This window comes from Poecilia latipinna, unplaced genomic scaffold (genome assembly GCF_001443285.1).
Source record: "Poecilia latipinna isolate Pla-1442-1.1 unplaced genomic scaffold, P_latipinna-1.0 Scaffold2279, whole genome shotgun sequence".
In the NCBI taxonomy this organism is placed as follows: Eukaryota; Metazoa; Chordata; class Actinopteri; order Cyprinodontiformes; family Poeciliidae; genus Poecilia; species Poecilia latipinna.
In genome coordinates, this window is record NW_015114895.1 from 53,547 (window position 1) to 80,965 (window position 27,419).

The window sequence follows — 27,419 nt, forward strand, 5'->3', positions numbered from 1 at the left end:
TTTTTTTTTTACTCAGAACATAACATACTACTACTTTTTGCTGAGATATGACATTTCTTGAGGTCGATCTCATCTAGGCTAAAGTTTCGATGTCGTGGAAATTTCTTTGACAAATTGTTGCTTGTTCCTTAGAAAGAAAGCTGATCTGCCATTCAAAATACAGGAAGCTGATTTTTTAAAAAAATATATTATTTAAAGCCTGGATCCAGCTGTTGTAACTTTATCAGGTTGCATGGAGGGATCTGAGAAAGCACAAACCGCTTCTTCTTTTATTACAAAGAAGAGGAACAAAAACAACAACATGCACCGTCTTTCAATGTTTACGACTGGACGAAACATCTGTGATTAACGCAGGTTTAGTGTTTGAGAATGCTGTGCAGTACTTACTGTGTAATTTAAATATTTTTGCGAATTCACCCCCACTATTGGCACATCTACAGTGGAGAGCAGGGTGTCAGAGCAGTTACCCTGAAAACATCAATATAGAAGTTTTGTCAGATGCACTGACACAATGAAGCCCGATTACTTGAAATGTGCAACGGAAAAGATTAATTTTCATTCGCTTTCACACATAAACTTGGTTTGGTAATACAATGACAGAAAGCTCTCCGTGTTGCCTACATGTCAGAGGTTCAAAATTATAATTATGCAATAAAAACAAAGGTAATTCCTCACCTCACGTTTGAAACTCATCACCAGGTGCTCCATAGTCTCAGTGTTATACCAGAAGGCAATCGGTCTTGCGCTTACTTGAGGTAGGTGGGTGACAGTCGCTCCTATCAGCAGCAGCAGCAGCAGTCCTGGAGCAGCACATGGTGGGTGTAAGTTAGATGCCATTCAGCTCATTTATTCTGCACCACAGTGTAACCTGCCTGCATTTGTTATTGTATATACTGCCTCCCCCTTTTATTAATAGTCTGCCTTGAAGTCAACAGCATGAAGAGTATCACTCGTGCTGATATTGTCGTTATTGCTTCCTGCCAGAATTCCTCCCACAGATCTTGCCTCAACAAGTTGCTTTGTCAAATTCACTTTCGTAGGTGTCTCTGCCCACGTGTTTCCTGCTAAATTAGGCAGGATTCTTGCTAATTTAAGCACATTCATTGAAATAAATGTGCTTAAAATGTTTAGGAAATCATACTGGCAATTCCCATTAGTGGTCATGGGGATTTTAACCATGCCAGTCAGGAAACCCTGTGATATGCAGGGAATCCCCTTTAACAGCAGCATTCAAAAAGCTATCATCTGTGTTAATTATAATATATAGCAAATTGGTAACATCATCCCTTATATCAAAGTTTACACATAAACTAAACCTTGTCATTAGCATAGCATAAAAAAGGAAGATAACTTACTGCTATAAGCCATAACCCGTCCTTGAAGGCATGGTGTCTCTCAGTTGTGGTCGTTCGGCCCCCATCTCTCTTCCATGAACTTTCAGAAGAATCACCTCAGGTCACAGTGAGGTGAAAGTCATCCTATTACACTCAGGAAGTTGTTGTTTTATGTCCTTAAATCTCAATCAGATTGACTTCTAAAACACCAGGTGGAGACGGTGCTGAACAGCATTCACCTCCACAAAGGTTTGAGAAAATGCTATGTGGCGAGTAACGTGTGTTACTGCATGACTTCTCAGAGTGTGTAGTCTGTTTGTCTAAGCCTAAAGTTAATGTTTCACCCTGTGTCACCAAAACAAATAAAACTGAAATCGTACTAACCTGGTTATGTTAGGATGATGCTGATCAGCTGTGTCGTGTTTGAGACGACGTTTTGACCATATTTGTCAGAGAGATCTGTCTGTCGGTTTAGTTTAATTAGCATAGACAGCGCTATGCTGTTGCGTAGACAGTTCCAGTACTGTCTACGCTACTTTCATAATCACTGGCATGGCTTGCACAGAATTTTGGCCATGTTCACAAAAGAATGTGATATTATGAAAATAGCAACGGAAATCTTCCTTTAGGACAAATGCAAACAAGAGTGTAGCAGACAAGGCAGCAACAACAATGTGTAGATAGTGAACATATGCTTTGTTTGTGTAATATAAGCCCATATTATCCACTTTGCTTCAAGAAGTCAGAAATAACAGTGGCAGACAATACACAAGGTTGTCATTGCAGACATTTTTCTATAAGTGACTCATAGATAATCACTTGGCAAGGCTCCAAAGAGAGTCATCTATTGCTGAAGGAGTTACATCAATCCATTTTAAATCCTCTTTTAGGCTCTCTGGGAACTTACAGGGACTAGAGGAACTCGAAAACACACAGGATAGCCCATAATTGAAGTTTCTTTTTTCTAGCCAGGTAGGTTTAATCTTATAGATTGCCATCCTCACATCTGAACAACAAACATAAAAATGAAGCTTATTCATTTTTATGAGCCATCATTTTTTGTTGTTGTTGTTGTTGTTGTTTTGAAGCCTGGAACACACATAGTACTGCCCTTTTAAGAGAAATTTCACTTTTTGCAATTTGAAGTCTTGAAATTGGGCTCTGTCTCCTTAAGAAGCTCCTACTCTTTCCGACACTCCTCTTTCAGAGTATCATCACAAAGGTGTCTCTCAGTTATGGCGTTTTCAGATGTTTTTAAGAGTGTTGGACTGAGAAGTAGTTCATATGACGAGCACACCAGAATTTGCATTTCCACCAGGTGTTTGCTGATTGGTGCTACTGCTAGTCTGGAGGAGTTAGATACTGCAGCTGTAAGAAAAGCTTTGTGAGAGCAAGCATTTAGGCACCCCCAAATTGTTCCCGCAGGAGATTAAAACATTTCTCAAACATGTATGAAAGACTCAAAGCAACAATTCAGGTCTGTTTTTGAGGGGATGAATAATATTATACCAAGGTCAAAAAACTCAATTTTACATAATTGCTCCTCTTTAAAAACTGAACTGTGAGACAGTTGCATCATTTCATTGGTTATGTTATTAGTTCATATATTTTTACTGTTAACTTTTAGAAGTTTATTAGTTTCGTCATTTTATTGTTTTCTTAGTAGTTTAATTTGCACATTGATAGCTTAGCGAGTTTGTTTAAATATTTAACTGTAGAGTTGAATTGTTTTTGTTAAGAAACTCTTGTATATTTGAGAGTAGTGTCTGTGTTTATGCTGCATCTGGATGTTCGAGGAACGCCATGGAGTACTGGATTTAATTTTCTTGTGCCTTGAACTTGTCATTTCGATCTAAGTGTCTTGTTTTACTAATAACAATTATTTCTTAATTATTCATGACAAAAACAAGTCTCCTCTTGTGGCACAACGTAGAAGAATAAACTATTAAACATAAAGAAATGAACTAACATGACAACATATACAAAAACCAAGAAGTAAGCACCAAAGGAATGTGGCAGTTTCACCTGTAAGCCATGTTCAGTGAAATCTAATACTGTCTTCTACAGGTTTTTCTTGACAGAGACATGTTTCAGAGACACGATGTCTCTGAAACATGCAGTACAATGCAGAGAAAGTTGTTTCACTAGTCTCCAGCAGTACATCGAGTCTCTTTTTCATTGAATATATCATTGAAAAGGAATTTTAAAAAAATGTTGGATTCTTAGTAAGCATGCAAATTAGTTTAAAAAAACATTAAACATGTCTGGATCTGCAAATCAAGATCAGATTCTCTCTTTTTGATACTAAATTTTCTCATATACAACATAAGAACCACTTTTTCATGATGAAACTCAAACAAATTTTAACTTCCTGAAACCAAACTCAAAATAATTAATATAGGACTGAAAACTATTGCACCTGGTAAAGTTTTCCAGTGCCAAACAGATGCATTGTCTGTTTTGGTGCCACAATCTGTTGTAACTTTACAAGTGTATTTCAGGACAAAGTACTTATGAACACACAAGGTGAGAAAGGTGTGAAAGTTTAACTACAGATTTCCTCTCTTCCTACTGTTATCTTTTGCATCAGTTTTTGTTGTGGAACATTTACTTGTAGGATATTGCACAATGTCTTGGAATCCTTAACAGAGTTCATAGACATATTATAATGGGAAATAGTCAATTAGTCCAACAAAAACAAGAAGAGGATAACCTGTTTGTGTCCTGTTACCCACATACACTTTATCTGATTTTGGAACAGCAAAATTAAACTTGATTTGCAAAGCAGCCATCAATGGGTTTCAAAGCCAACCCAGCAAATCCACCCCTCACCCTGCCTCCCAGCACACTCTCCTCTCCGCGTCTGCTCAGTCAAGCACTGCACTGACTCTTTGCACGTCAACCAATTTGGGAAACTCCAGGAGAGTGTTACATTTCAGAATTTGTTATGGTTTAGAGTTATGGGCAATTGAAAACAATGTTTTTTTGCTTTATTCCTTCGATGACGTACAGATTTCCAGGCCGATCAGAGTTGAACATGGGAGAGTAACACTTCTGGAAAATGACTTAAGAAAGCTTATCTGTTGCAGAATCTTTCGAAGTTTTTTTTTTTTTTTGCCTATGTTGTTTTGTCACTGACTTGAAAATATTGTTACCTCAGATGACATCAGGTAAGTGTGCTAACCTGACGTTATGTAAGACCGGAGAGACAAAAGGGAAGGTACGTTTAAATAAACCAGTTGACATGAAAGCCAGTGATGAATGAGTGAAAGAGATGTGGTTAAACGCTGGGAGTTTGGATGCTGGACGATGGTGGGAGGAAAATGAAATTAAGCATGGCACACAGAAATGAGGAGGACTTAATATAAACAGGGAAACTGGGAAATCAAACCTAAGCAAGACAGAAACAAACTAAGCACAACAAATAAATAATAAACATGATATAACTAAAATAACTAAGAGTGGACTGAACCAAAGTAAAACAGAAAGAAGGCTAATGTTGCAAAAATAAGAGGAGATAATAAATGAATCGAACTACAAGTCCAGAAAAACTCTAAACATCCTCATAAAAGGCATGTCAGACTGACAGTAAAATTGTTCACTGATGACAGTAATTGAATTTAATGACACGTTAGGTTTTACAGAGCACATACAATTGATAGTTAGTCGTGATAAAACCGCAAACTCCAGTGATTTACATCTATTGGTAAGTTTCCCCAGTTTTTTGCAGTCATGTGCTGCTTCTAACTGGGTTTCTTCCAAAACTGCCCTTTAGTTTGCTCTATACATCCTCACAGCATGATGCTGCCACCACTCTGTTTCTCTATGGAGTTGACGTAGAGAATCCTTACTAATTCTGCGACTTTTGGAGGCAATTGTTCTACTGGAGCTTATTTACCAAGGAACTGAACACAAATGCATTACAAATATTTGGAAATTCATTCAGTATAAAACAAATTTCCCTCCCACTTCATATTTTAGCATCTTTCCACATGTAAATTGTGCAGGAGTCTCACACAAAATAACAAATCCAATTGAATAAGTGGAATACTGTGGTTTAAACGTGACAAAATGTGAAAACATCTGCAAGGCTTTCTGGATACACATGTGTGCACTTGGGTTCTATGCAACACACTTACGTGTAGATGTGCGTCTCTTCAGAATGAGCCGTGACCATGGCAACACCAAGCCATGAGTACCTTTTCAAAAGCCTGGCCTCTCCTTCTCCCTCTTTTATCTTTCAGCCCATCCTGCCGATTTCGCTCCACACCAGCCAGCTGGGAGACTGGGAACAAAGCAAAACAGGAAGACGTCAGTTCCAGAACATTATCCTTATAGATTTTTAGATGGTGTTATGGATTCATCATGTTTTATTTTCCAAATACTTGAAAAACTTGAGAATCTGCCACATTTTTGAATTTTTAACCTCTTGAAGTGCATCAGATGTATCAGAAAAATGATGAAGAAAGTGAAAAGACAGTATAGAGCTTAAAGGAAACCCATAGAGATGCTGGGACAGGAAGTAAACATGCCATGGATTGCTTGGAGGATTTCTCACAGTGTCCAGCTTGTAACAAAGAATATGACGTTGCTTTGATCTTACCTTGTTCTCATACGATCTGTGCTCGCTGTGTGGCAGCTGAAGAGGAAACCGGGTCACATCCTTTGTGTCGGTCAGTCTGCTCGGTGCCGTGCCCCTGCTGCAGACAACCCGTAGAGCTGCCATGTTGGACCTGGTCATCTGCCGCCTCCTGTCTCCCTCAGCATCCCACTCTGAGGTCTGAATATGCAAACTGGGATACAGGCTTCAAAGACGGATCAGCAAGGTCTCACCACGAACAGGTAAACCATGTGACCCGATCAAGATACCTGCCACAATTAAAGAGATATTGGATGTACAGTAACCGTGTGGTATTGGAGAAAAACTAATTTATACGCATTTTTGCCTAAAAGTACTGCTACCCCAGGCAGATTTCGACTTGAAATTATTTTCATTTAACATAAAAAGTTGATTTTGTATTAAAAACGAGTTCCCTTTCTAAAAAGAATCAATGGAAAATATCTATTTGATTACAGCTTCCAAAACCTTCATATAATCACTGAGCAGGATTTTGGATGTTTTCATGGCTATTTAAATTATTTCTCCTCAGTGACGAGAACACAGTCTGTGAGGCTGGAAGTCCAACTTGTCAAATTTTACAAAATAATATACATTTTGATTACTCTCCTACTCAATAATGTGCAATTTGCATTACTTAACCAAAAATGACAATAAAGTTAGAAAACAGATCGTAGCTAAGTAATTATACAGATTGAAACATGACTAAGCAGCTTCATGAGCTGATAATAGAGTTTTATTTAAAATTAGACAGAGTAGGACTGTATTGTACTGTACAAAGCAGTTATGATAAAAAATAAAAAAAAATTTTTAATTACCTCAGTTGAACTTTGCTGCTTCCACTGGATTTCAATGAAAAACAAGAAGTCATGTAGCGCTTATCAGAAAACGATCATCCAGCAAACTTCCCTGAGGCGATCTTGGAAGGAACAGTGTGGGAAAAATTCCTCCGGAGTGACGGCAAACACTCAGTGAGTCAGACAGAGGATCATTTCCGAGACTTATTGTTGTTAATGGTGCTTCTTTTAAACTTCATCTTTCCTTGTCCCGGTAAAGCTCTCTGAGACACTGGCTAACTTATTTTCAAGAAAAAACTGTCCTATATTCTGTTAGTCGATGGGCTGTTCGAGGATATCTAGGTTTAGCTGAAGCTTTTCAATATTGGATTCATGTATGGGTAATAAATGGTGGCAGTGAGGATCCTGCTGAGGCTGGTCTACATTTTAATAACTTCAGAAACTGGAGAGTTTTAATATCATATCCTGACATGAACAATAATTCAAAAAGAATTTTCCTCATCATCAAGAAGCCGAGTGCACCGTGGACCGTCTGTCAGTCCGTCACAGAACAACACACACACGCACACATGCACGCACGCACGCACACACGCACACACACACACACACACACACACACACACACATACACACACACACACACGCATGCACACACACCTACACACACACCCACACACACACACACACACACACACACACACACACACACACACACATGCACAGATACTTACTTGTAAGTTCAATTTAGAGAGACCAATTAACGATGCATAATGTAACTTTTATACATTTTTTTATTAAAATATGCATTTTTACAAATTTGGTGACAACTGTCACCATTAATGCTAACTGTAGTGTAGTGTAAAATCTTCGCATAGCTGAAATGTGCTATGCAAATAAATTTGACTTGACTTGATTTTTGTTCTCTCATCTCTCATGAATCATTGGGAAGGGAAATATATATATATGCATCAATGTTTGCTTTTCTGCCTCAATATTTACAATACCAGGGTTTTATTTAATTCTGCTGATACAATTAATTTACCTGATGTCAGTCTTGTGCCAACAATGAATTTATTTTCATGCCCTGTGTCTTTAAAATCCATTGTCATTGTTTTTCATAGGAGGACAGTGACTGCAAATCGACACTAAGCAGCAAAAGATGTAAGTATAGTAGGCTTCTTTTGAGGAGTAGTTTATAGTTTTGTGAAGAAGTAAAGCAGTTTTGAGTTTCTGCTAAAGGCTGTCTTCTTCAGTTTCAACAGAACAAAAAGACAAAAACGACAGAATGCAAGCATTTTTTTTTGTCTCATAGCCTGTAAAAATGAAGAAGAAAGCTAACTCTCAGTTGTTGTTTGGGGGATTTTTCTGCATTGTTCCCAGAAACACGTCTACCTCTGTGATATGACGGTGCTCCCGGCTCTTCTAAGATTTTTATACAATGTTTTGCTGTTGTTTATGCGGAGGGATGCTCAGATAAACTTGCAACAATCATTTTAGTCATTGTGGCCATAGTGGCTAGATATTTCCAAGCAAACTACACAGTTTACCAGAACCACTGTAGAGCCTGACCAGTCCTTCTACAGCTGAAAGGATTTGACTGTCTGAGTGCGACATCTACTAGATGTTCTAACAAATGGTTATGATTTCAGCTTTCTGTTGATCTGCTGCCTTTTGGGATCAGTTCATCTGCTCACCATATATCTTCTGTTTGACTCAGGCTCCAATGTGCGCAGTTCCTTTGTATTGCCAGTGGATGGTGCTGTCGACCTGCTGGAAGAGGAGATGGAGCGGAGTGTCTATGGTCAGGAATCCAGCTGTATTTTCCTGCCTACTAAATAGCAATGACAGATGATATGTGCATAAGTATTTAAGCTCTCATGTGAATCATGTTAGGGCTGCGCTTCTCCCTGGACCCTTCGTCTGTCCCACCGCCCCTCCGTCTGTCCAACACCCTCCTCACAGTGACCTACGGTGACAGCGGTCCTTCTGACCCGCATCCTCCGATCAGAAAACCTGCGTTGACCCCTGACTCCACGTTGCTTCTTCCTCATGTGAGCACTGATGTCACCATTGCTCGGGGGCAGTACTACTGGGAGGTGGATGTCTGTAACAGCTCCGTCTACAGGGTTGGTAAGAGCTCTGTTGGTTGTGGTTGAACTGGGTCGATGCCAGTTGATTCATTCCTTCCAGAAGCCCTCACCCTTACTCAGCAAGACTGCGCTTGTTTATACCTACACCCACAATAAAGTGCACAAAGACAGTGAACACACACACACACACGCACACGCACGCACACACACACACACAGGGGCTCTGTTCTGATTCACCTTCTTTGGTCGTGGGAATAAAGGTGTTGGAAGCATTGGCCAATTATTGATCATTTTTTAAGTGTTGACAGCAATACTCGCTGCAGTAATCCAGGAAAACTCCCAGCATCCTCCGTTTCTTCATGTAACCCCAGACTGACTCCAGGATGTTGACATCAGGGCTCTGTACCATCTGTTGCACGACTCTTTGTTTTTCTTTTTCCTTGCGTGTTTGGGTTTATTGTCATGCAACAGAGGGAATTTTGGACAAATCAGATGCCTCCCTGTTGGTATTACGCAACAAACACAAATCTAAACACAGAATGTGGACAAAAATGTTGATAAGCTAAGAGGCTTTCTTCGCTGAAGTACAAATGGTGCACTTCAGATAGTCTCTAGGATTCAAAGTGTTATATTTTACAGGTCATGTTCCCAACCTGAGTAACTGCAGAGCACCATCTCTAAGATCGTAAGGGTATGGTAACATCCTAATTATTTTCCTCATCCTTTCTGTGTTGTCTATGCTCCTGCAATGACTGAGAAAGTCATTGAGAAAGTCACAAAGACGATCAACGTTGGTTTGTAAAGATTTCTACTCTGCTACAAGATGATAGTGAAATGGTCAGCAATAAAGAAGAGAGAACAGTGGTCAGCCTTCTGATGGAGTTGTAGTTTGTGAAACAATGGACCTACATAATATTAGATTGTGACGTGAATTTTACTTTTTCTTTGGATTAAAAATAATAATAAAGTTCACGCATGGCTATTGGTTTACATCTTTTGACTACATTACCTAAATCCAAAAGGTTGCACATTTAAAATTATAATTTGTAATGTGTATATATTTATTTGTACAGCGGAATACTCAGCTGATCTGAGTCTTTGTCATCATGTTTGGACCAGCAATGAATTTCAACACGACAACATGAAATATCTGGGTTTATTTGGGTCCCTCTGAACCAGAACCTGGAGGTTCTCCATTGCTGAGTGCTGCTACAAACATCAGCGGAGAGTTGACCACAGCTGCTGCGCACTCACGTCCCACCCACCACAGTGAGGAACACACCATATAAACGGAAAACCTCACTACCTGGAGTAAAACCGAACCGCACATTAACCGGTTGGTGCGCGACTTGCCAGTGGAAAAGCACCTCAAATTACCCTTATTACAGATCATTAGCAAATTGGTTGGCTTCCTTAAAAGCAGGTGCTCTGGAGCATAAAGATATGTGTTAACATTAGCTATGTTTAAAGACGTCAGCGATGAACTTATAGAAGCAAACCCATTAAACTTCGATGGGTTTTGAGGTCATTTTTAAGCTATTCGAAGCCCATCACGCAGATAAAGATATCTTGAGTCAGAAGGGTGTATTGTCTGTCCAATATCTGAAGCTTTGCCTATCCTGGGTCATGAAACCAGCAGGACCTGAGAAAACAAGACCACAAAATGTCAATCGGAAGTTCTTTGAGTGATTTCTAATTAGGTTGCCTCTTCGCTTTACTGGAAAATTCCTCAGATCTAAATGAACACCAGGGTTAATTAGGCTGACTATGACATAGTAATAAAGTCCTTTTAACAAAATGTACTTTATTCAAGTCGTCCTATTCAACCAATTGTATACATTGTAAACACTGCATTGGCTGCAGGAGTATCTCTTTAACTTCACTCGGTAACCTTTGCACGTCTGTCCTCCTAGGTGTGATCTCATCAGATGGCTGTAGCGGCTGGTGGTTGGAGAGAAATGTCTCGGCTTTTCATGCAGTGTACGATGGAAGCTGCGAGCCTATCGGCACTGTCCCACCCAGGATCAAAACCCTCGGGATATTCCTCAGTTTTGAAGGCGGGATTCTGAGTTTCCACAACCCGCTGACCCAGGAGCATCTTGTCACGCTGCCGACCCGCTTCAGCCCTTCCGGGGTGCTCCCGGCTCTGGGTCTAGGACAGGGCAAGCTGAGGCTACACTGCGGCCTCCCGACACCTCCTTATGTGTTTCTGGGTAAGGACTCGACTTTTAGGGGTCCTTGTGGTCCAAATCGTGTTTGGTGGCACAGAGCGGTTCCATTCCAGTCAGTGAAAACAGTGATCCAGAAGTTTGAGAAGCTGGCATCATCAGACTAAAAGTTTCTTTATTCTTGGATCATCCTGTGGAGTCTGTTGAGACTAAAAGCTTCTAAAAGCTTCTGCTCACAGGGAACACCCACAGCTTCTCTGGCTGGTTTGATGTTTAACTGCCATTTGAAAGGCTAATTTTCCATCTTGGCGTGCTATGGCTACCCTTTTTCATTCTCTACTTGAACCCGGAGCTGCAATTGACTCTCTCCCTGGGATGCAGCCCTTTCTCCCAGCCCAACCACCCCCACTGATTTGGGTTTGGGCCAGAAAGAGTCCTGGGTTATATGAAGTGTGAGGAAAGGGTGGGATTTTACCAGCAGGACTCCTTGATTTGTCTCTGTGTGCCGGCTGTTGGACAGTAGGTGTCCCACACTACGGAAACACACGTTGTGCATAGCGCCGCTTTAAAGGTTTGCCCAGCCACTCGTGCATTTTGGTGTGTGTTTGCGCAGGAGGAAACAATGCGTGAGCGGCAGGGGGTGAGGTGACGAGGCGTGAGTACAGTGACACCAGTGGTGTTGACATGGAGCGGCAATGACAGGTGGTAACATACATTTATCCCACCGCCTGTCTTCGAGGGGAGCAGTAGGGCCGTCCTTTCTGACCTTCTCGAAAACCACAGGACACCCAACGACTTCAAAAGAGCCAAGAGAAAGCAAGAGAACAGAGAGGGAGAAAGAGTAACAGCATGCATGTCAGCAGGTGATGAATTGATATAAAAGAATAAGCCGAGAGAGGCTTTCCAAACGGCCTCCATGCCAAATAGGTAGAAAAGGTGTCGCAGCAGAAACTGTCCTTCAAGGATGCAATGTTTAAAATGCAGTGAAGCTAATTGTGACATGTTTACTGTTTGTTTACTGATGGTTATGTGTGCTCATTTTATCAGGAAGAAGATTCAACACAAAAGGTCACAGTAGAAAAGCTGTGTAACTGTGTTCGATTTCTTAGCGTCATAAGTTTGTATTAAAAGATTAGTGGAAACTGATACTTGATCTTATCTGTTTGGAGCCATAAAACAGTTTTTTTTGTGTGTGTGTCTGTATTCAGTGGTAAAAGCTTTTGGCTCAAAAATGGTGAATGTTTGGGAGTGTGTGTAATGCAGGACTGTGGTAAAGTGTTGAGAAAAATGTTGTTATAGATATCGTAAGGATTAGCAGCTGGAGCTAAACAGAGCGTGTAATTTAGATGTTGAATAAGGAAAATATAAAGCAGTAATCCTGAAGGTTTTCCTCCTGTGATGTGATGTATGTGAGTGTGTGTGCTTTTTTTTTTTCATTTGTTTGTGCCAAACTCAAACCTTTTTCTAAAAGGCATGATAATAAATAAAAAGATGTGTAACATAAAAAAATAAGAGTTTGCAAAGATATTCACCCCCTTCAAAGTGACAGACGTAGTTCAACGAGGCTCACCTTAGTAGGGCTTGTTGTCTCTCTGTGAGCAGAATGGAGATCACCTGAGTGCAATGACTGTGTGTCTGGAAGGTCCTGGGTTAGTCAGAGCTTATGTTTCTCGAAATGCACTTGGAGCTTTTCGTTTCACCGTCTACATTCTGTTCCTGTGCTGTTGTTTTATATTTTCTTTTTTTGGCGTTTAAATTGTAGCTTTCTTGCACGGTGCTTTCATTTTTCCCGAAGAAAACATTCTGTTAATAGCGTCTGTGATTGTCTCAATGTTAATCCTTCTGGCACCAGAGACTACAAATTAGAAAGAACAGAGCACGAACACAGCACCACTTGTTAGCATTACAACAGCCATTTGTCTGCACAATAAGACCAAAACCAATCAGTTCAACATTATGAGGTTTGGTGGAGGATCAGAGTGTGGCCAAAAGAACAGAATGAACTTTACAACTGAATAGGATCTTTTTTTTTTTTTTAAATAGTGAAACAAGGCATTGCCCATCGAAAATAAAACTAAATAAATGTTTTTTTCCAGAAATCACTTCCAGACCCCAGAGAAACGTAGTATTTCGCCTCCTGGAGAAAAAATGCAGATTGACTTGAAAATATTATGTTTTACTGGATGACAGCCTTTCTTTTAGAGATTAGTAAAGCATTTAATGAAAAACCAAAACGTTAGATCAGGCCTTTTCTTTTGGCATATAATCATTTTTTTTATTTTCCAGACATTCAGGTTATATTGTTCTTGAATATGTTGCTAGTTTGCATGTCTTACAAGCTGCCACCTCATCTCTTTGCTTTTTATTTTATGTGTGTAATCACTGTTCATGTTATGGCAAATTTACTATGCAGAACTCAACCACTGCATTTATGACCTGATTTCTTGGCCTTTGCTATGCATAAGGAACCAACAGCACTGGCAGGTTTCTAGGAGGTTTCATAAGGACTCTCTAGAGTTTGTTTAACTTCAACCTCTAGAGATAAATTTATGACCCATGAGTTAGTTTCTCGTCACAGTAACCAGATTTTTTTCTTAATTTCGTAGAAGTGCATTCTCTCATTTTGCACCTTGATCACGGACTGAATAAAAAAGGTTGAGACGATGAAATCCGCTTTCCCGGTTTCTAAGCTGGTGCACAAAAATAAATAGAATGCACATTACTGTTTTGCCAAATGAAGGGGGAAAAAAACGTACCACTTGTACTTTCATCTTTGCGTTTTTTTCTGCCCTCGTCTGGATCTCAACACACTCGTCTGGTGTGTTGGGATCCGACTCTTTTGTTGTGACTCACAGTGACGAATCATCTTATAAACTTTCCCCATTTTTTTCCCCCCTCCGTCTTCATGACTGCAAGCCCAATCTGGTGCCGGCAACAATTTGAACTTGGCACAACTTATGTTCTCACTCGTTCTGTCTGTGACCGCTTGGCTTCTGATTGGGTCAAGCCAAATGAACAATCCTCTCAAGGCTCACACTAAGCTTCCTGTTTTTCCGTGCCTTTTTGGGAACTCGAGTGTGTTTACCCAGATCATATAAAGTGCATTTTAATGTTACCGATAATGACGACTTGAACAACGAGCTCTGACATACGCAGACAACATATATCAGGAGGAGCTCTGTAATTAAGGGGAGCTTTTGCTAGTGTCTATGGTGTTTGAGCTAATTTTCCACTTGGGACCATCATTTTGTGGCTGCCTGAACTCGGTTAAGATGGGATAAAGAAGTGCTGAGTCAAAGAGAAGCTTGTTAGCCTGTTGCCTCTCTGGCCACTCACTGGAAATGACTGTGTGTGTTGATGTTTAACGGTTGAAGTATTTACCGCACTAGTTTTTTTTTTTGTTTTTTTTATAAGAAATGCATCCGCTCTGACTGCTTCTTGTAGCTCTCTCTGTCTGTCCTTGTTCTCTTTCTCTCTGTGTGTGGATTTTTCAGCTTTCACAAATAAAGTGTGTGGAAGCAATTTGACTCTTGTAAACAGAAATGAGACCAGAGTGATGCAGATTTCAAAGAGCCGACTGGATGGGTGTTCGGGGCAAGGGGGTAGGGGGTAGGGGGGGTTGTCTGCCAGGAAGGATGGATAATGCATTGTGGCCTGTGTGCCTGAATCTAGCAGCTTCCGCAGGATGGATTCTGGCTTTTCTGAACGTGAGCTTTAAAAGAATCTACATGTGGCTTAAGAGCTGACGGTTGAAAATAAATAAATAGAACTCCAAGTGTTTTACATAGTAGGATATTAAGATGATCTCATCTTTACCAGATTCTAAAATTACTTAAATATGACGTCAGGTTTCCAATAACTCAACAGATTTCACACAGTCTTATATTTACAAAGCAAAGATGAAGACAATTGCGCAGTCTGTGTTTGAAATATTAAGCACATCCCATCCAATCGTTTGTAAAGCAGACTTTGACTAAAATAAACTTAAAGATATTTTAAGTCATTTTCTGTATGGCTTTATCGGGATCGCTGAGTCTGGAGTACTTTGGAAACAGATGAGTTCATCTTTGACTCAGAGGAATGCCGGTTGTCCAAATCACCACCACTCTGGTGGTGGGAACATGGTGGGAAGAACTGTTCCCACCATGTTGGGAAGAATTGTTTGTTCTGCTGTTTTATTTGTTGTAGCCGATACAGAAACTATAGCCAACCAACTCCAACTCTACTTTGGTCTCATCGTTTTGACGGACGTCTTTTCTGTCTGTCTTCGTTAGGATGCAAATGTACAAACCTAAAATGACCTGCTGTGTTTGTTTGAGAGAGTTGGAGAGTTTGAATTTGTTACAGAAATGTATTAAAACATGACAAGTTAATAAGCAGGGTGAAATAATTACACTGTTCTTATTTTGTGGCAGGGTGCTTGCTGGTAAATAAGCGATCCTAGTAGGATGAATGTTTTCTTTCTTTGTTTCCTGTTGAGGGCAGATGTGCAGGCTAACAGGACTAGTAGAACAAATGTGTAGAACAGCTGATGAGCTCATATGAAGAAAGGTGAATTTTCCAGGGGGTGTTTCTGAACTAGGGTGTGGCTTGGAGGTAAGAGAGATGCTCTGCTTGAGGTTCTAGGCAAACTCCAAGTGAGTGGATAAGGGACAGGAAAACAACAGGCCAGCCACTTCACATCACTTGAGTTATAATACAAAAGGCCTGGATTATCTCAACCAAGATGGAGAATCTGACACAGCATGCTGGTTCTCCTATATTCTGGCTTGAGAAAGAAATAATCTGCAGGAACGTGAGCAATGGAACAGCTAGCAGAGGACAAATCAGGAAGAGGTTTTCTCCTTGCCACTGTTTCAAACAAGACGTTCTTGCTCCTTCCTTTTTGCAATCCTTCATGGCAACAAATAATGCAAATTGGAGTGTAGTAGAAAAAGAGAAGTGGCCGGCTTTGTTTTTAAAATAACATGAAGTTTGTAGTTGCATAGAATAAAAGTAAATACTTTTAACGTTAAACCAGTAGGATGTGGTTACTTTTATTAAGCCTCACTTCCTTCTATGTGCCAAATCAATGAATATCTATTGGAAACCCATCCAGAATCAACGGCCCTTCATGCCGTATTCCCTCTGCAGGAATATCTTTTTACTGCATGATGTCTGATGTTGGGAATGTTGGGAACATTTCCCCCTGTGCTCAGCTCCTCTCTCTAAGGTGTCAAAATAAACTAAGCGGCCCCTCCACTCCCAGCTCTAGGCATATTCTGGCTCTCAGTCGCTAATTGCTCGCAGTAATTATTGCACCGCTCCATCGCCTCTCTGGCTTCGGAAATTAGAGAAGGTGAGAAGAAAGGAGGTGCGCTTTTCTTTTCAGAGTTTCGACCATGTCTGCCAATTGATCCCATTTGTTTGAATAAACATCAGCCCCGCAAGACTTCCCCCGTTTGCATATTGTGTGAGGGACAGAGGGGGCCATTAGCCACCCCCACCCTGCCCCAGTTGCCAGGCGGGCAGCAGTCCCACGAAATTAGTTTTACAACTGAACGGGCTGCCTCTTATTACCATCATGATGAGCATCAGCATAACAGTGGATGGAAACAGCACAGTGCGCACCGCTGTTGTGTCACTCCACCGGTTTGCCTTTTAGAGCCATTTCTTTTTTTTAGTTCTCTTTCTTTTCTTTACAGCCTTACATCCTGGAGCAGCCAACGAGAAGGGTTGCAGCGCTTGAGAAAGAATAAGAGGGCCGTCCTCTTCTGCATCTCCGCCTTCAATGCAATAACCTTGAATGCGCACCAAAGCCAAAGAGTTCAAAGGCGATGTGTTCCCTTTCCTGTTATGACAAAAATTAAAAATAAAAATAAAAATAATAATAATAATCAGATTATATCACCATAAAAGGCTTGGAGCTCTTTGCTTTTTGCAACAACAAAATGTCATCATCCTATAAACAAATAGCTTAGGTTTTAAAAAATATATAAAATAAAGTAATTGCTTGTCAATTCAGCCCCTTCACCATTCTTGGCTTTGTATTTTTGGTTGTTTCGTTTCCCAGGATTTCTGGAGCTTATAGGGACTTTCACCGTTTCAAGTCCTGTTTCGGACAGTATTTGACGTGAAGTGAAGATTTCTGTTGCGCTAGCGGGGTCATTTTTGCACTTTTGCCATATGAGTACACTGGCATTTCTCACTTGTAAACCCAGAAATTGGCTAATTGGAAAAATCCAAATCATTCATTGAAATAGGACACTATTGGCTAAATTTGACCAATTTGTATCTGAGTATTAGTAACTATTTTTCTTTTTTTGTCAATGCAAACATACTAACATAAAAATCAACTGACGTGATCTACGTATCTACGTGGATACGAAATGGAACTGGAAATGGACCAGTATGGTGTTGACAATTGGCGGAGAGATATTAGTAAATAACCACAGGGTTGTTCTTTTTCCCTGGATGAAGAGAAAACAGTTAAAGCACACACATCAGCGCTGCAGTTCCACGTGTGATGAGGAACAGGTGGGGTGTGTGCGGCACATCTGCCAGGCCATCCGCGACTCGCATCTCCCCGTCCAAGCAGCAAACAGGATGCGGTCCCCCGCTTCTCCCTGCGCTCTGCAGCAGGGAGAAGCGTTTATCACTTGCAAACCAAAATGTCTGCTGCTGCTGCAGACACAAAGCGCCAAGGGGAGAATAAAGTCTCCACGATCATGCAGGGATCCATCCTGCAACTTTGTGCGTGATTTACTGCCTCCCACGCACACAGCGCGGATAATATAATTTTAATTTGCAAAAATCCGCTCCGTCTACCCCACGGGTGGGGTGGGGGGGTGGGGGGTACACGGAGAGATCCTTTGAGAGCTCTCAAGGGATCGCAGTGGGAATAACTCTATCTATCTATCTATCTATCTATCTATCTATCTATCTATCTATCTATCTATCTATCTATCTATCTATCTATCTATCTATCTATCTATCTATCTATCGAACATTGATCGGAAGGCTCATAAAGCTGAAGGCACGCAGATAATTTTAAATCGATTTCTCTGGGTTTGAATGTTTGTTTTATCAGAGGTTACTTCTGGCCATTTCCCTGTTGATTTTAGCGGTCCAAAAGCAATGGGATTGTTTTCTAATTGAAATTAAATGACTATGTAATCACCAAATAAACTAAAATTCCACAAATGAATGACGGCCACGGTTCTGAGGCCAAAATACACTTATAAATTAGTGGAATTCATTATCCTTCTGCTCAACAAGCGCCTTACACAAATAAAGCCTATTAGTATAAACATGCCTATAGTGCTAATAAAGTGTTTGTTTTAATAAGCATGGCGGATTTTGAACAAACATTGAATTTCCAGGAATCTTACTGCACAATAAAATATGAGAAACGCTTTTCTCAAATCTGTAAGGACCTGGTCTGATGTTTGGAAAGGCAACATCTACTCTGATGAGCTGCTAAGAGTAATAACAAAAAATGGTACGTTTTATTTGGGTCAACTTGAATCAGTATTTCTGAGTAAAAATGGTGTGAGTGTAAAGGCTAAAAGGCTTCTTAAATTTTGACCAATTCTTGAAATGTACTTTTTGTTTGGCTTATCTTCTTTGTTAACAACACTAAAAATAAGAACTTTGCTGTATGATTGGCAAATCAGGTACTGAAAAACCAACCAAAAATAAATAAAAAATAATAATAATTTAAAAAAAAAAACTCTGACAGCCTGAATTTAATGGCATCAAAAGCCACCATTTTTGGGGAGTGCAAACACAAAAGAAGATAACTTTAATGTAAATCTGAGGCTAGAGATAGATGCAAAGTTAAATTCCACTTCAACAGAAAAACATTCCTGTGACAGTTGATAACTTTTAGTAAGTTGCAAGTCATTCATTATAGAACCAGCATAAACGACACAGCCTTACTATTTGCTGTTAGTCACTGTGCATGACCATTGAAAATAACTGAACCAACATCGTCAGATAGACTGCAATAACATGTCTATATAAGACCTGTTACTAGTAGCTCATGTTAACATTTCACCATTAATGAACATAACATTATCAAACAAATGTGACTGCTCTACAAATGGACAATGGCTAATATGTTAGTATCCCAAACTCCTTTTATAGTGTGCTATAACTTTGACAAGAGGAAGCCAAGGAGGGATTTAGCAGTCAAAAGTTAAAGTAATGCGAGTAACTCTTCTCTTTCGTTATGTTTGTCCAGGAGAAGATTTTCCTGCAAACGGTTTTGTTACCAGATTCATTTTCTTCAGTAATTTGAATAATAAACTGAACCAAACTGCATTGTTTCATGGAAATATGTCATTGATCTGGACTCTCTAGCCCATGTCTAAACCTTACTGACATCTTTATGAGAAAAAGATAAATAAATAAAAGCCACATTGATTGACCAACTGAGCTGGATTCGCTTGTCATGAAGTGTTAGAGTGTCAATGATGGGTATTATTTTTTATTATTTTGTGAAAATTCACTGCGAAAAATGAAAGTGTATCTGTGTTGACAGCAAAAAGTGTGACAGCCAACCCCTGTATATCCTAATATGCTTGATTATTGCGTAGATAATTTTAATGGCTAATATTTAACACCCTCCAAAATTCCTTTTTTGTAGTGCAGCGCAATGGGGTTGCTGGGTACAGACTGGAAACAGAGTCAAGACTTTTCTAAGGACATGTCTGACATTTTTTGATCAACAGCTGTTATGAAATCGCGCTGGCCTCCTTCAATACACACCAAACGCTCCGGTGAGCATCCCAGTGTGTACTGGGTCGTGTTAGCTCTAATAGACGACTTAGCATCCAGTCTGTTTAATGAATCACCGCAGCGCTTAACAAAAGCCGTCGCTTATCGCTCCATGATGAACAACAAACAGCCCATCATCGATCCCAATGGCGGGGTGGGACACAGAGTCTGTAGGCTGCGTGAATCCTCACACCCGGGTGGAAGTGCGCCCCCCACCCCCCACCCCCCCTGCAGAAGCCACATCATGTGCATAAAAACGATACCTTCAGTTCACACCTCTTCATGCGCTTCTGACTCTATGCCGATTCGATTTGGCACCTTTTTAGGCGACTCTTGAGATTAACCAGTATCCTTTCCCAACATTCCTTGATTAATCATTTATTCCAAACAGCTTAGGGACACAGCTGGCCTGACAATTCCTGAACTCTCCACCATAAATCAAACAGGGGCAGCTATAGTGATGTAAACCTGCGTCGCTTGTCTCCCCCCCACTCCTCTCCCAAAGGGACCACTGCGAGGAACTGAACTGTTACCTCACATGCAGCTTTTGTTTGATGGGAACATTTTGCAGATCTAAATAGGTCCCAATAAATTCCCCACCCTTGTGCAGCCCCATATTGAGCTCGGTGAACTGTAAAATCGTTGGGGTTAAACAGCCTTCGGGCACCTGCGTTAAGCCAAGGCTGCCTAACTGCAAGTCTCACTAAATGAGATTCTTCCACCAGCTCTTAGGCGATCCAACAGGAACAGAAAGCCAAGAAAATCTGGCGTAAAGCATTCCAGCTATTTTCATTTGTTTCTGTTAAGTAGCTTAGGCCCTGAAGGTAAAAGCACATTTGGAAAAAATAAAAAATAAAAGGCGATCACTCAGACATTCCTTACTGTACATGATCTGGAGATTCACTCGTTCACTCAACAGGAGCGATCATGTAGCTGCGCTTTGTGTGGGTGTCAGATGACCTCGATGTGCTTCCCATCATACCGAGGAGTCTTTATTGCTGCAGAGCGTGAAATTTGGCGCAGGATAGTCATAAATCCATGAAGGGACCAAAAGACGAGCAGTTAACCCAAACAGTGGAGCGTTTGGCGCTGTCAAAGCTATTAGAATGACACAAACGAGGAGAGCACAGAAAGCCAACCAATCAAAACCAAACACTGGGGGGAAAAAGAGAAAGAAGCTAATTTCGATGAAAAATAAAATTACAATTTAATTAATGCAAGGCTGCTGTAGAAATTTGCATATATTTCATATGCTTCGACTCAGAATGCTTAAATTAGTGCAATGTTTCTCAACCCCGGTCCTCAGGGCTCACTGTCCTGCATGTTTTAGACATTTCCCTGCTTCACCACACTTAATTTCAGTTGATGGCTGTTTAACAGACTTTTGCTGAACTGCAAGTAGGTGTGTTAAATCAAGGAAATATCTGAAACACGAAGGGCATTGTGCCTTGAGAAGCAGGTTTTAAATACACTGAATTAGAGGAATACATTTGTCTTCTACGCAATGTTAAAAGGTGTTTTAATATTGATATGATCAAAGAGAGGTTTAGTTTTATAGTCATTACAGAATCAGGGCAAACTGAATTTTAGGGAATGCTAAAGCACAAAAAAAAGGAAAGAACTGTCTTTCAAATATATGTTCAGAGTCATTCTCATCTTTGGAAAATCTTAGCATACCCAAATAAAACAAAATGTGAGAATTTCAACCAATAAAATTGGTGTGAGAATTTCCATATATTCTATTTGGGCCAATTTAAATGATCTGGAAATTATGTAAGTTTAATAGAGAAAATACTCTCAAAGGCAATGGTTTGAGATAAAGGTACAGATTGCTACTGAACTATTAATAAACTTTTTAAAACATCCAACAAGGTGGTAAGTGAGGTCAGATATGGATTTACAAACATCTTCAGTTAAATTCCAATAAAATTGTTTTGGTGAGATTGGTTACCAGTAACTAATGTTAGAATTGAACAATTATTGAATGTTACATTTATTAAATAATATACTACAGTTAAATTTACTTAATTTCCCAATTTATTTTAGTAGTGCAATGCAGCATAAAGGAAAAAAACAATGTTTTTAGTGATTTAAGCAAATGCTGTTTTTTAATCAGTCTCCTCAGTTGAATCCTCAGTATCAATAAGATTATTGATACTGCACCTTTTCCAACCGAACCCTGTAAAACCACATATGTTTATTTAAAATTATGCATTATATTTACAACTAATGTGCCTGGTTGATATTAAAACATTGTAATGTCTAATACTTCACACACTCCAACATTTATTTTTTGTATCTAGTTTAAAAGTTTTATTAGTAAATGTGTTGTTGTTTTTTTCAGTCGAGCATCAACAAAACATTGGCAAATTATAATTTCTTTTCTCCCACAAGCATGAATATTTTTTACCTGATCTTTGCAGCTGTAAGATAGAAAAAAAAAAAAACTTTAGACACAATAAATCAGACCCTGACTCATTTCCATATCTTAGGCTGTAGTGAATTGTGAAGGCGTCCATTTCCCTTTCCATCACCCCCCACCCCTAACCCATCCTTCATCTCTTCAGGCCCCCTCTCCCTCCTCCTCCTTCCGACCGGTGGCTGCTTCAAGCTGTCAGAAGGAGGCTATAAAACAGAGAGGGGCGGCTCTGAAGAGGCTGCTCATTTTGGGGGGGAATACACACAGTACAGTTACTCTGTGTCCTGCCTGAGGGGAAAAAATACCTCTGTTTGGCTGAGATTGATTATTTAAAAAACAGGCGACTTTTAACCTAATAAAAACGGACAGTTGGAGGCGACGAGGACGCTTTACGTTTTTTCCGTGAGCTTGAGTGAGAATTTGCGCTAACAGGCTCCAAAAGAATAAGAAACTGTTGGGTGTTTATTGAGGAGAGAGAAACTAAAGCCTGCTTTGTGGAGGGTTTGGGATGCTGGCTTCCCGCGCGCTCCGCTGCTTGCTGTGCGCGCTGAGCTGCGCGTGGTGGCTTCCCACCGGGACAGCCTCGCGCCTCAAGACTCCTGCGCTGCCCATCCAGTCCGAGAGGGAGCCGGTGCCCTCCAAAGGCTTGGCAGGTGAGTGAACCGGCGTTGTTGCCGATACTTACCATATTTACTGTCTGAACCTCTGAACTTGACCCTGTGATAGGCGAGCGAAGCTCCTTACATATGTGTTCGGTTTTTTAAATATGGCTGCCTTCTGGACCGCCTATAAGTCACACAGAGAGACAACGAAGACATTTATTTAAAGCGCAAAACGTTTTCTAAAAGGTTTCATAAAGCAGACTCCGAGGGCAGCATTATATTTTGTGGATTTTTGACAAATGAAAGCTTAACTCTGGATTAACTTTATTTTGCTCTTGCAAAATCCAAGATACTTTCTATGAAATGATATTTATAATGTGATAATCATTACAGATTTCTTAAAATGTAGTTTGTAATTTGTAATTTAACTTGTGAAAACAGAAAAAGGATAAAATAGAGTCTTTGCCACCTAAAAGGTCCATCCTAAAAAACACTACAAAAATTACACATGTCACATCTGGCATTGTATTTTCTTGGATAGATCTGTTCTAATGTGGTTTTGTGGTTTGCTAGCTAAAGGTGGGTTCATTTTAAAAACAATATTACCTGACTGGTCAAACCTGGGATAAATTAGTCAAAATTCATAACAGTATAAAACAGTGTGATTGGTGAAATCTTCAATAAGTTTGTGAAAACTCAATGAGGGCAATTTTCGGGCTTTACCAATAGTATTGTTGGTTTTAAGATGTTACAAACAAGTCAAAAAGGCCTTAAACTGACTTTTTCTAAAAATAAAAAATTAAAAAAAAATCCTACAAACTACATGAAAGTTTAACAAATTTTTTGCAGCATAATTAAACTTCAGGTTTAACATGACTAGGTGGTGTAGTTTATAAAATGATTTCACTCTCTGATGTTGTGAACAAGCTTAAAAAAAAAAGTAAAATAACTTTATAGTCCAGTGTTGATGCCAAATTCAGTGTCTTGGTCAACATTAGAATCGTGTTTTGTGAAGTTGGCCACAATGCTGAAGTTGGCAACCAATTTCTGACTCTGCTAAAGTGAGAAATGGTAAGCTAATTTCTGAGTGCTGTGATGTGGCTCCTACAAGTCAAAGCTGTGAGACTCACATAAAAATAAAGATAACATCTAAAAGTCTCCCAGTCTAATGACACACGTTTTTATCTTCACACGTTTCCCTTCAAACTTCCTGTAGTGTTGCCGCCTGTTGTCTCCTAAAGCAAGCGGCACACTTCTGAGTCATAACTGCTGCGAATGCCTTTTGATTCACGCAGGACTCGATGTGGTTTTTATAAGGTAACTACTCCTAAGAGTTCAAACTAGTGAGGAGCTTCGTGGTAACCACCGCCTTATACCATGCAATTCAGAGATGGAAACTGTAATCAATCGACTTTCCATTACAAGCGCTGGCTCCTGCAGAATGATTTATTTGAGCAGAGACAGACAAGTGGCAGGCGAAGCGAGCTGCTCACAGTTTGGCTCTGTCAGTTAGTTGGTGTGTTTAAAGTGTGCAGCCACTTTATTGTAATTATAACGTGGTAAAACTTTGTGAGTGTTATACACACTGCTTATGGGCAGTTCCCCAAACAGGAATAACTGTAATGCTCCTGTTGGGGCCTCAGTGTGACAAAGGCTCAATTATCCTTGTAGAAATATAATAATAACACAAAGTGTTATATTATCTGCTATAGAAACAATATACGATCAACTACATTTTAGAATCATGACTACTTGAGGAGCCTTAAAATAACAAGAAACTTCAACATGTTTACATTTTAGCTTCATGGATTTGAGTGTTTGAAGTTTTAGTGTTTTTTTCTGTGCATAACCACAAGTCTTGCTATTTATTTCCAAATCTTTCTGGTGTTTTATGCTTTCATATTATCTATAAACTTTAAAGTGCACAGTAAGATAACTGAAAGAGCCTTTTCCCATGATTTTTGGCAGACTTTATTAAAAATATTGGCCTGGTCTCCCCCATGTTTTCTTCTGGCTCATTTACATTAGACAGGATGGGGGCACCAAAACTCCAAAGGCATCCAGGAAGTTTCGTTCAACTCCTACAAGCCTGGGCAGGAACGTTTTTGAGATCTATTGCTTGTTAAGTATTAAAATCGTGGTTTAGTCCTTGTAATTTGTCATCAAGAAAAATGTCAAAATATGCAGGTTTGTTCATTTAAATTCTAAAACCAGTTTTTCTGCTTTTATACCCAACAGCTTAAAACTCTAAGGAGGTTCTAATTACTAAAAGAGCAAAGGATGTGTCATTTTTTTTCCCTTTTTTGTCTTCAAAATTAAAATAAAAATCTAATTAATTTTACACTAATCTTTCCAATCAGTGTGGATCAGTCTAATTCGAGTCTAACTAATATAAGTATTTTACATTTTGACCACATATGCAGTTCACACTACTTATACTGTCACATATTTCTCACATATAACACAAGCCCATTCATCTTGACTGAAAATAACCAATAGAAAACAAATTGGGGTTTTCTAATACTTGTGATGCCCTCCTGTGACTTGGCAACCTGTGGCAAACCATATTCCCCATTTTGCTTTTGTTTTTTTGTTTCATGTATTTGTTAATAAAGCTCTGTATGTGTTCTAATTTGCTTATCTACTGTTCAAGCAAAAATAAAAAAATAAAAAATTAAAAAAATCTGAGAATAGTACTCAGAATAACCTGATGTTTAATCAGCATGGGTTGTTTCACAGGATGCTCCTTTGGAGGTCGATTTTACTCCCTGGAGGAGGCCTGGCACCCTGATCTAGGGGAGCCCTTTGGTGTCATGCACTGCGTCCAGTGCCACTGCGAGCCTGTAAGTCTTGTTGGACTCTGATTCCACTCTTTATTATAGCAGATTGTGTATTATTTAATGAAAAGAGCATTCACACTAATGGTGTATCTGCTTGTCTGGCAGCAAAAGAGTCGCAGGAAGGTGTCGGGTAAAGTGAACTGCAGGAACATCAAACAGGACTGTCCCACCCTGGACTGTGACGACTCTGTTCTGCTTCCAGGACACTGCTGTAGAACCTGTCAGAAAGGTACTCATGCTCTGCCTCAAACTCAACACCTGTTTCTCACAAAGGATCAGTTTAGTTTGTTCTAAATGCATGTAGCTTTTGGCTGGCAGTGTCTTGCAAAAGCTTCCCTTTGAGCAGTTTTCCATTTTTCATATTTGCAACCACACATTTTCCTGTAGTTTATTGGGATGCTAGATAATAAACCAACACCCAGTTGTAGAAGGAAAACTATACCTGTTTTTTGTTATTTCAAGTAGAAATCTGAAATTAATTGTGTGTTTGTGAACATCAGTTTCAAGTCTTTCCAATGATTTTCAGTTTTAACAGGTCTGGAATATACTTTTATGTCACAGTGATATGTTTTTGTGTAAAGTGTTCTATTTTAGCAATGGTTGCTTGTTTATGGTCCTTGTCCTGCTGGAAGATGAAGCTCCATCACAGTCTTAAGCATTTTGCAGCCAAATGTTTCCACAGACCTTTTGGTCTCGATTTAATTTTGTCCTTTCTCAGCTTTTCAGTGTAATTGGGAAGTTATGTCTTGGTAGATTTGTAGCTGTCTCATTCTGTTTCCATTTTCAGATGATACATTGAATGACACTGTTAGATATTCACAGCTTGCCCTGTTATTCTTTAAACTTCTCTATAACTCTCTCCCTGACTGGTCTGTGGTGTTCCTTGGTTTTCATGATGCTGTTTGTTCTCCAATATTCTCAAACAACTGGATTTACTGAGAACAAATTACACACAACTGGACTCTATTTACTAATTAGGAAACTGGTGAGAATAATTGATTGCTATTAAATGTATTTAGAAGTATCAAAGCAAAGGTGCCCAATTACAAATGTGCTCCAAACTCTTCAGCCAAAAATATTTAAAATACAACTTAACATTCAATCCATCCCACCATGACAGCAAAAAATAATCTCTCCCTTTTTTACTTGTCTCCTTTTTTTTTTTGACCTCATATGAATATTCATGATGTAGTCACATGTTGACTAGTTAGATTTCAGAACAGCTGGTGGATGCATCCAACATCTTAATTGATTTTCCACTAATTTGACCGTAAGTGAAAGCCACCTACCTTGCCTCTGCAATCCTGTACACATAATTCCACCTTATTACAGAGCTGGAGAGCTGCCCTGCACAGACACACACAAACACACACTGGGTGGGTGTTTTTCTGCCATGGGTGTCTGGTAATGGAATGGAAAGTAAAGGTAGAGCACTGTTGGACTTTATGTTGTGTGTGTTTGTAAGAACTGTTCAGCCCCCTTTATATGTGTGTGTGTGTGTGTGTGTGCGTGTGCGTGTGTGTGTGTGTGTGTGTGTTGTGGTTACGTCTTAAGGAAAAGGTTGAGTGTGTTTGTCTTAGCCTTGGCACCATCACACCTGGTATGTTTGTACAAGTGATGGAAAATGTGTGTTTGTGTATGCATGTGTGCATGTTTTATTACTTGGTGCACCTGAAGATACAGTATAGCTAAGCAAGGAGAACTGAGGATGACGCAACCCAGAAGAACTTCAGAGAGGAGTTGAAGGAGGCTTGTGGGTGTTTTGTGCCAGCCATATATATATATATATAT

General features: G+C 39.7%; 2 protein-coding genes and 1 long non-coding RNA gene across 7 annotated transcripts in view; 2 read left to right on the plus strand and 1 right to left on the minus strand.

Moving 5' to 3' along the window:
- Positions 1–6,023, minus strand: part of LOC106937120 (uncharacterized) — a 15,788-nt gene extending 9,765 nt beyond the window's left edge. The window contains exons 1-4 of one of the 2 annotated variants that reach the window (XR_001422318.1): positions 5,938–6,023; positions 1,356–1,450; positions 676–800; positions 388–468 (exon numbers count right to left, since the gene is read on the minus strand). This is a non-coding gene — a long non-coding RNA (uncharacterized LOC106937120). Of the gene's footprint in view, positions 1–387; positions 469–675; positions 801–1,355; positions 2,335–5,937 lie in introns of those variants that run through there. The other variant, XR_001422317.1, reaches the window with a different exon arrangement.
- On the plus strand, positions 2,471–15,966 carry LOC106937119 (uncharacterized). Of its 3 annotated transcripts, XR_001422316.1 has the most exons (6): positions 2,471–6,176; positions 7,871–7,910; positions 8,467–8,550; positions 8,643–8,879; positions 10,753–15,388; positions 15,713–15,966. XR_001422316.1 is itself a non-coding variant. In XM_015018475.1 (5 exons), the coding sequence occupies exons 1-5, from the start codon at positions 5,868–5,870 to the stop codon at positions 11,172–11,174; spliced, it is 1,092 nt and encodes a 363-aa protein (XP_014873961.1). In that variant the 5' UTR covers positions 2,471–5,867; the 3' UTR covers positions 11,175–15,966. The 3 variants fall into 3 exon arrangements, 2 of the variants coding, with proteins under 2 accessions (XP_014873961.1, XP_014873962.1); XM_015018475.1 differs by having other exon boundaries at positions 10,753–15,966; XM_015018476.1 differs by having other exon boundaries at positions 8,712–8,879; positions 10,753–15,966.
- Positions 15,967–22,193: 6,227 nt separating this feature from the next.
- The window catches only part of chrd (chordin), a 25,659-nt gene continuing 20,433 nt past the window's right edge, over positions 22,194–27,419 (plus strand). The window contains exons 1-3 of one of the 2 annotated variants that reach the window (XM_015018473.1): positions 22,194–22,839; positions 25,528–25,631; positions 25,734–25,857. In XM_015018473.1, coding sequence (XP_014873959.1) covers positions 22,695–22,839; positions 25,528–25,631; positions 25,734–25,857 — 373 coding nt within the window. In that variant the 5' untranslated portion in view covers positions 22,194–22,694. Of the gene's footprint in view, positions 22,840–25,527; positions 25,632–25,733; positions 25,858–26,810; positions 27,054–27,419 lie in introns of those variants that run through there. The other variant, XM_015018474.1, reaches the window with a different exon arrangement.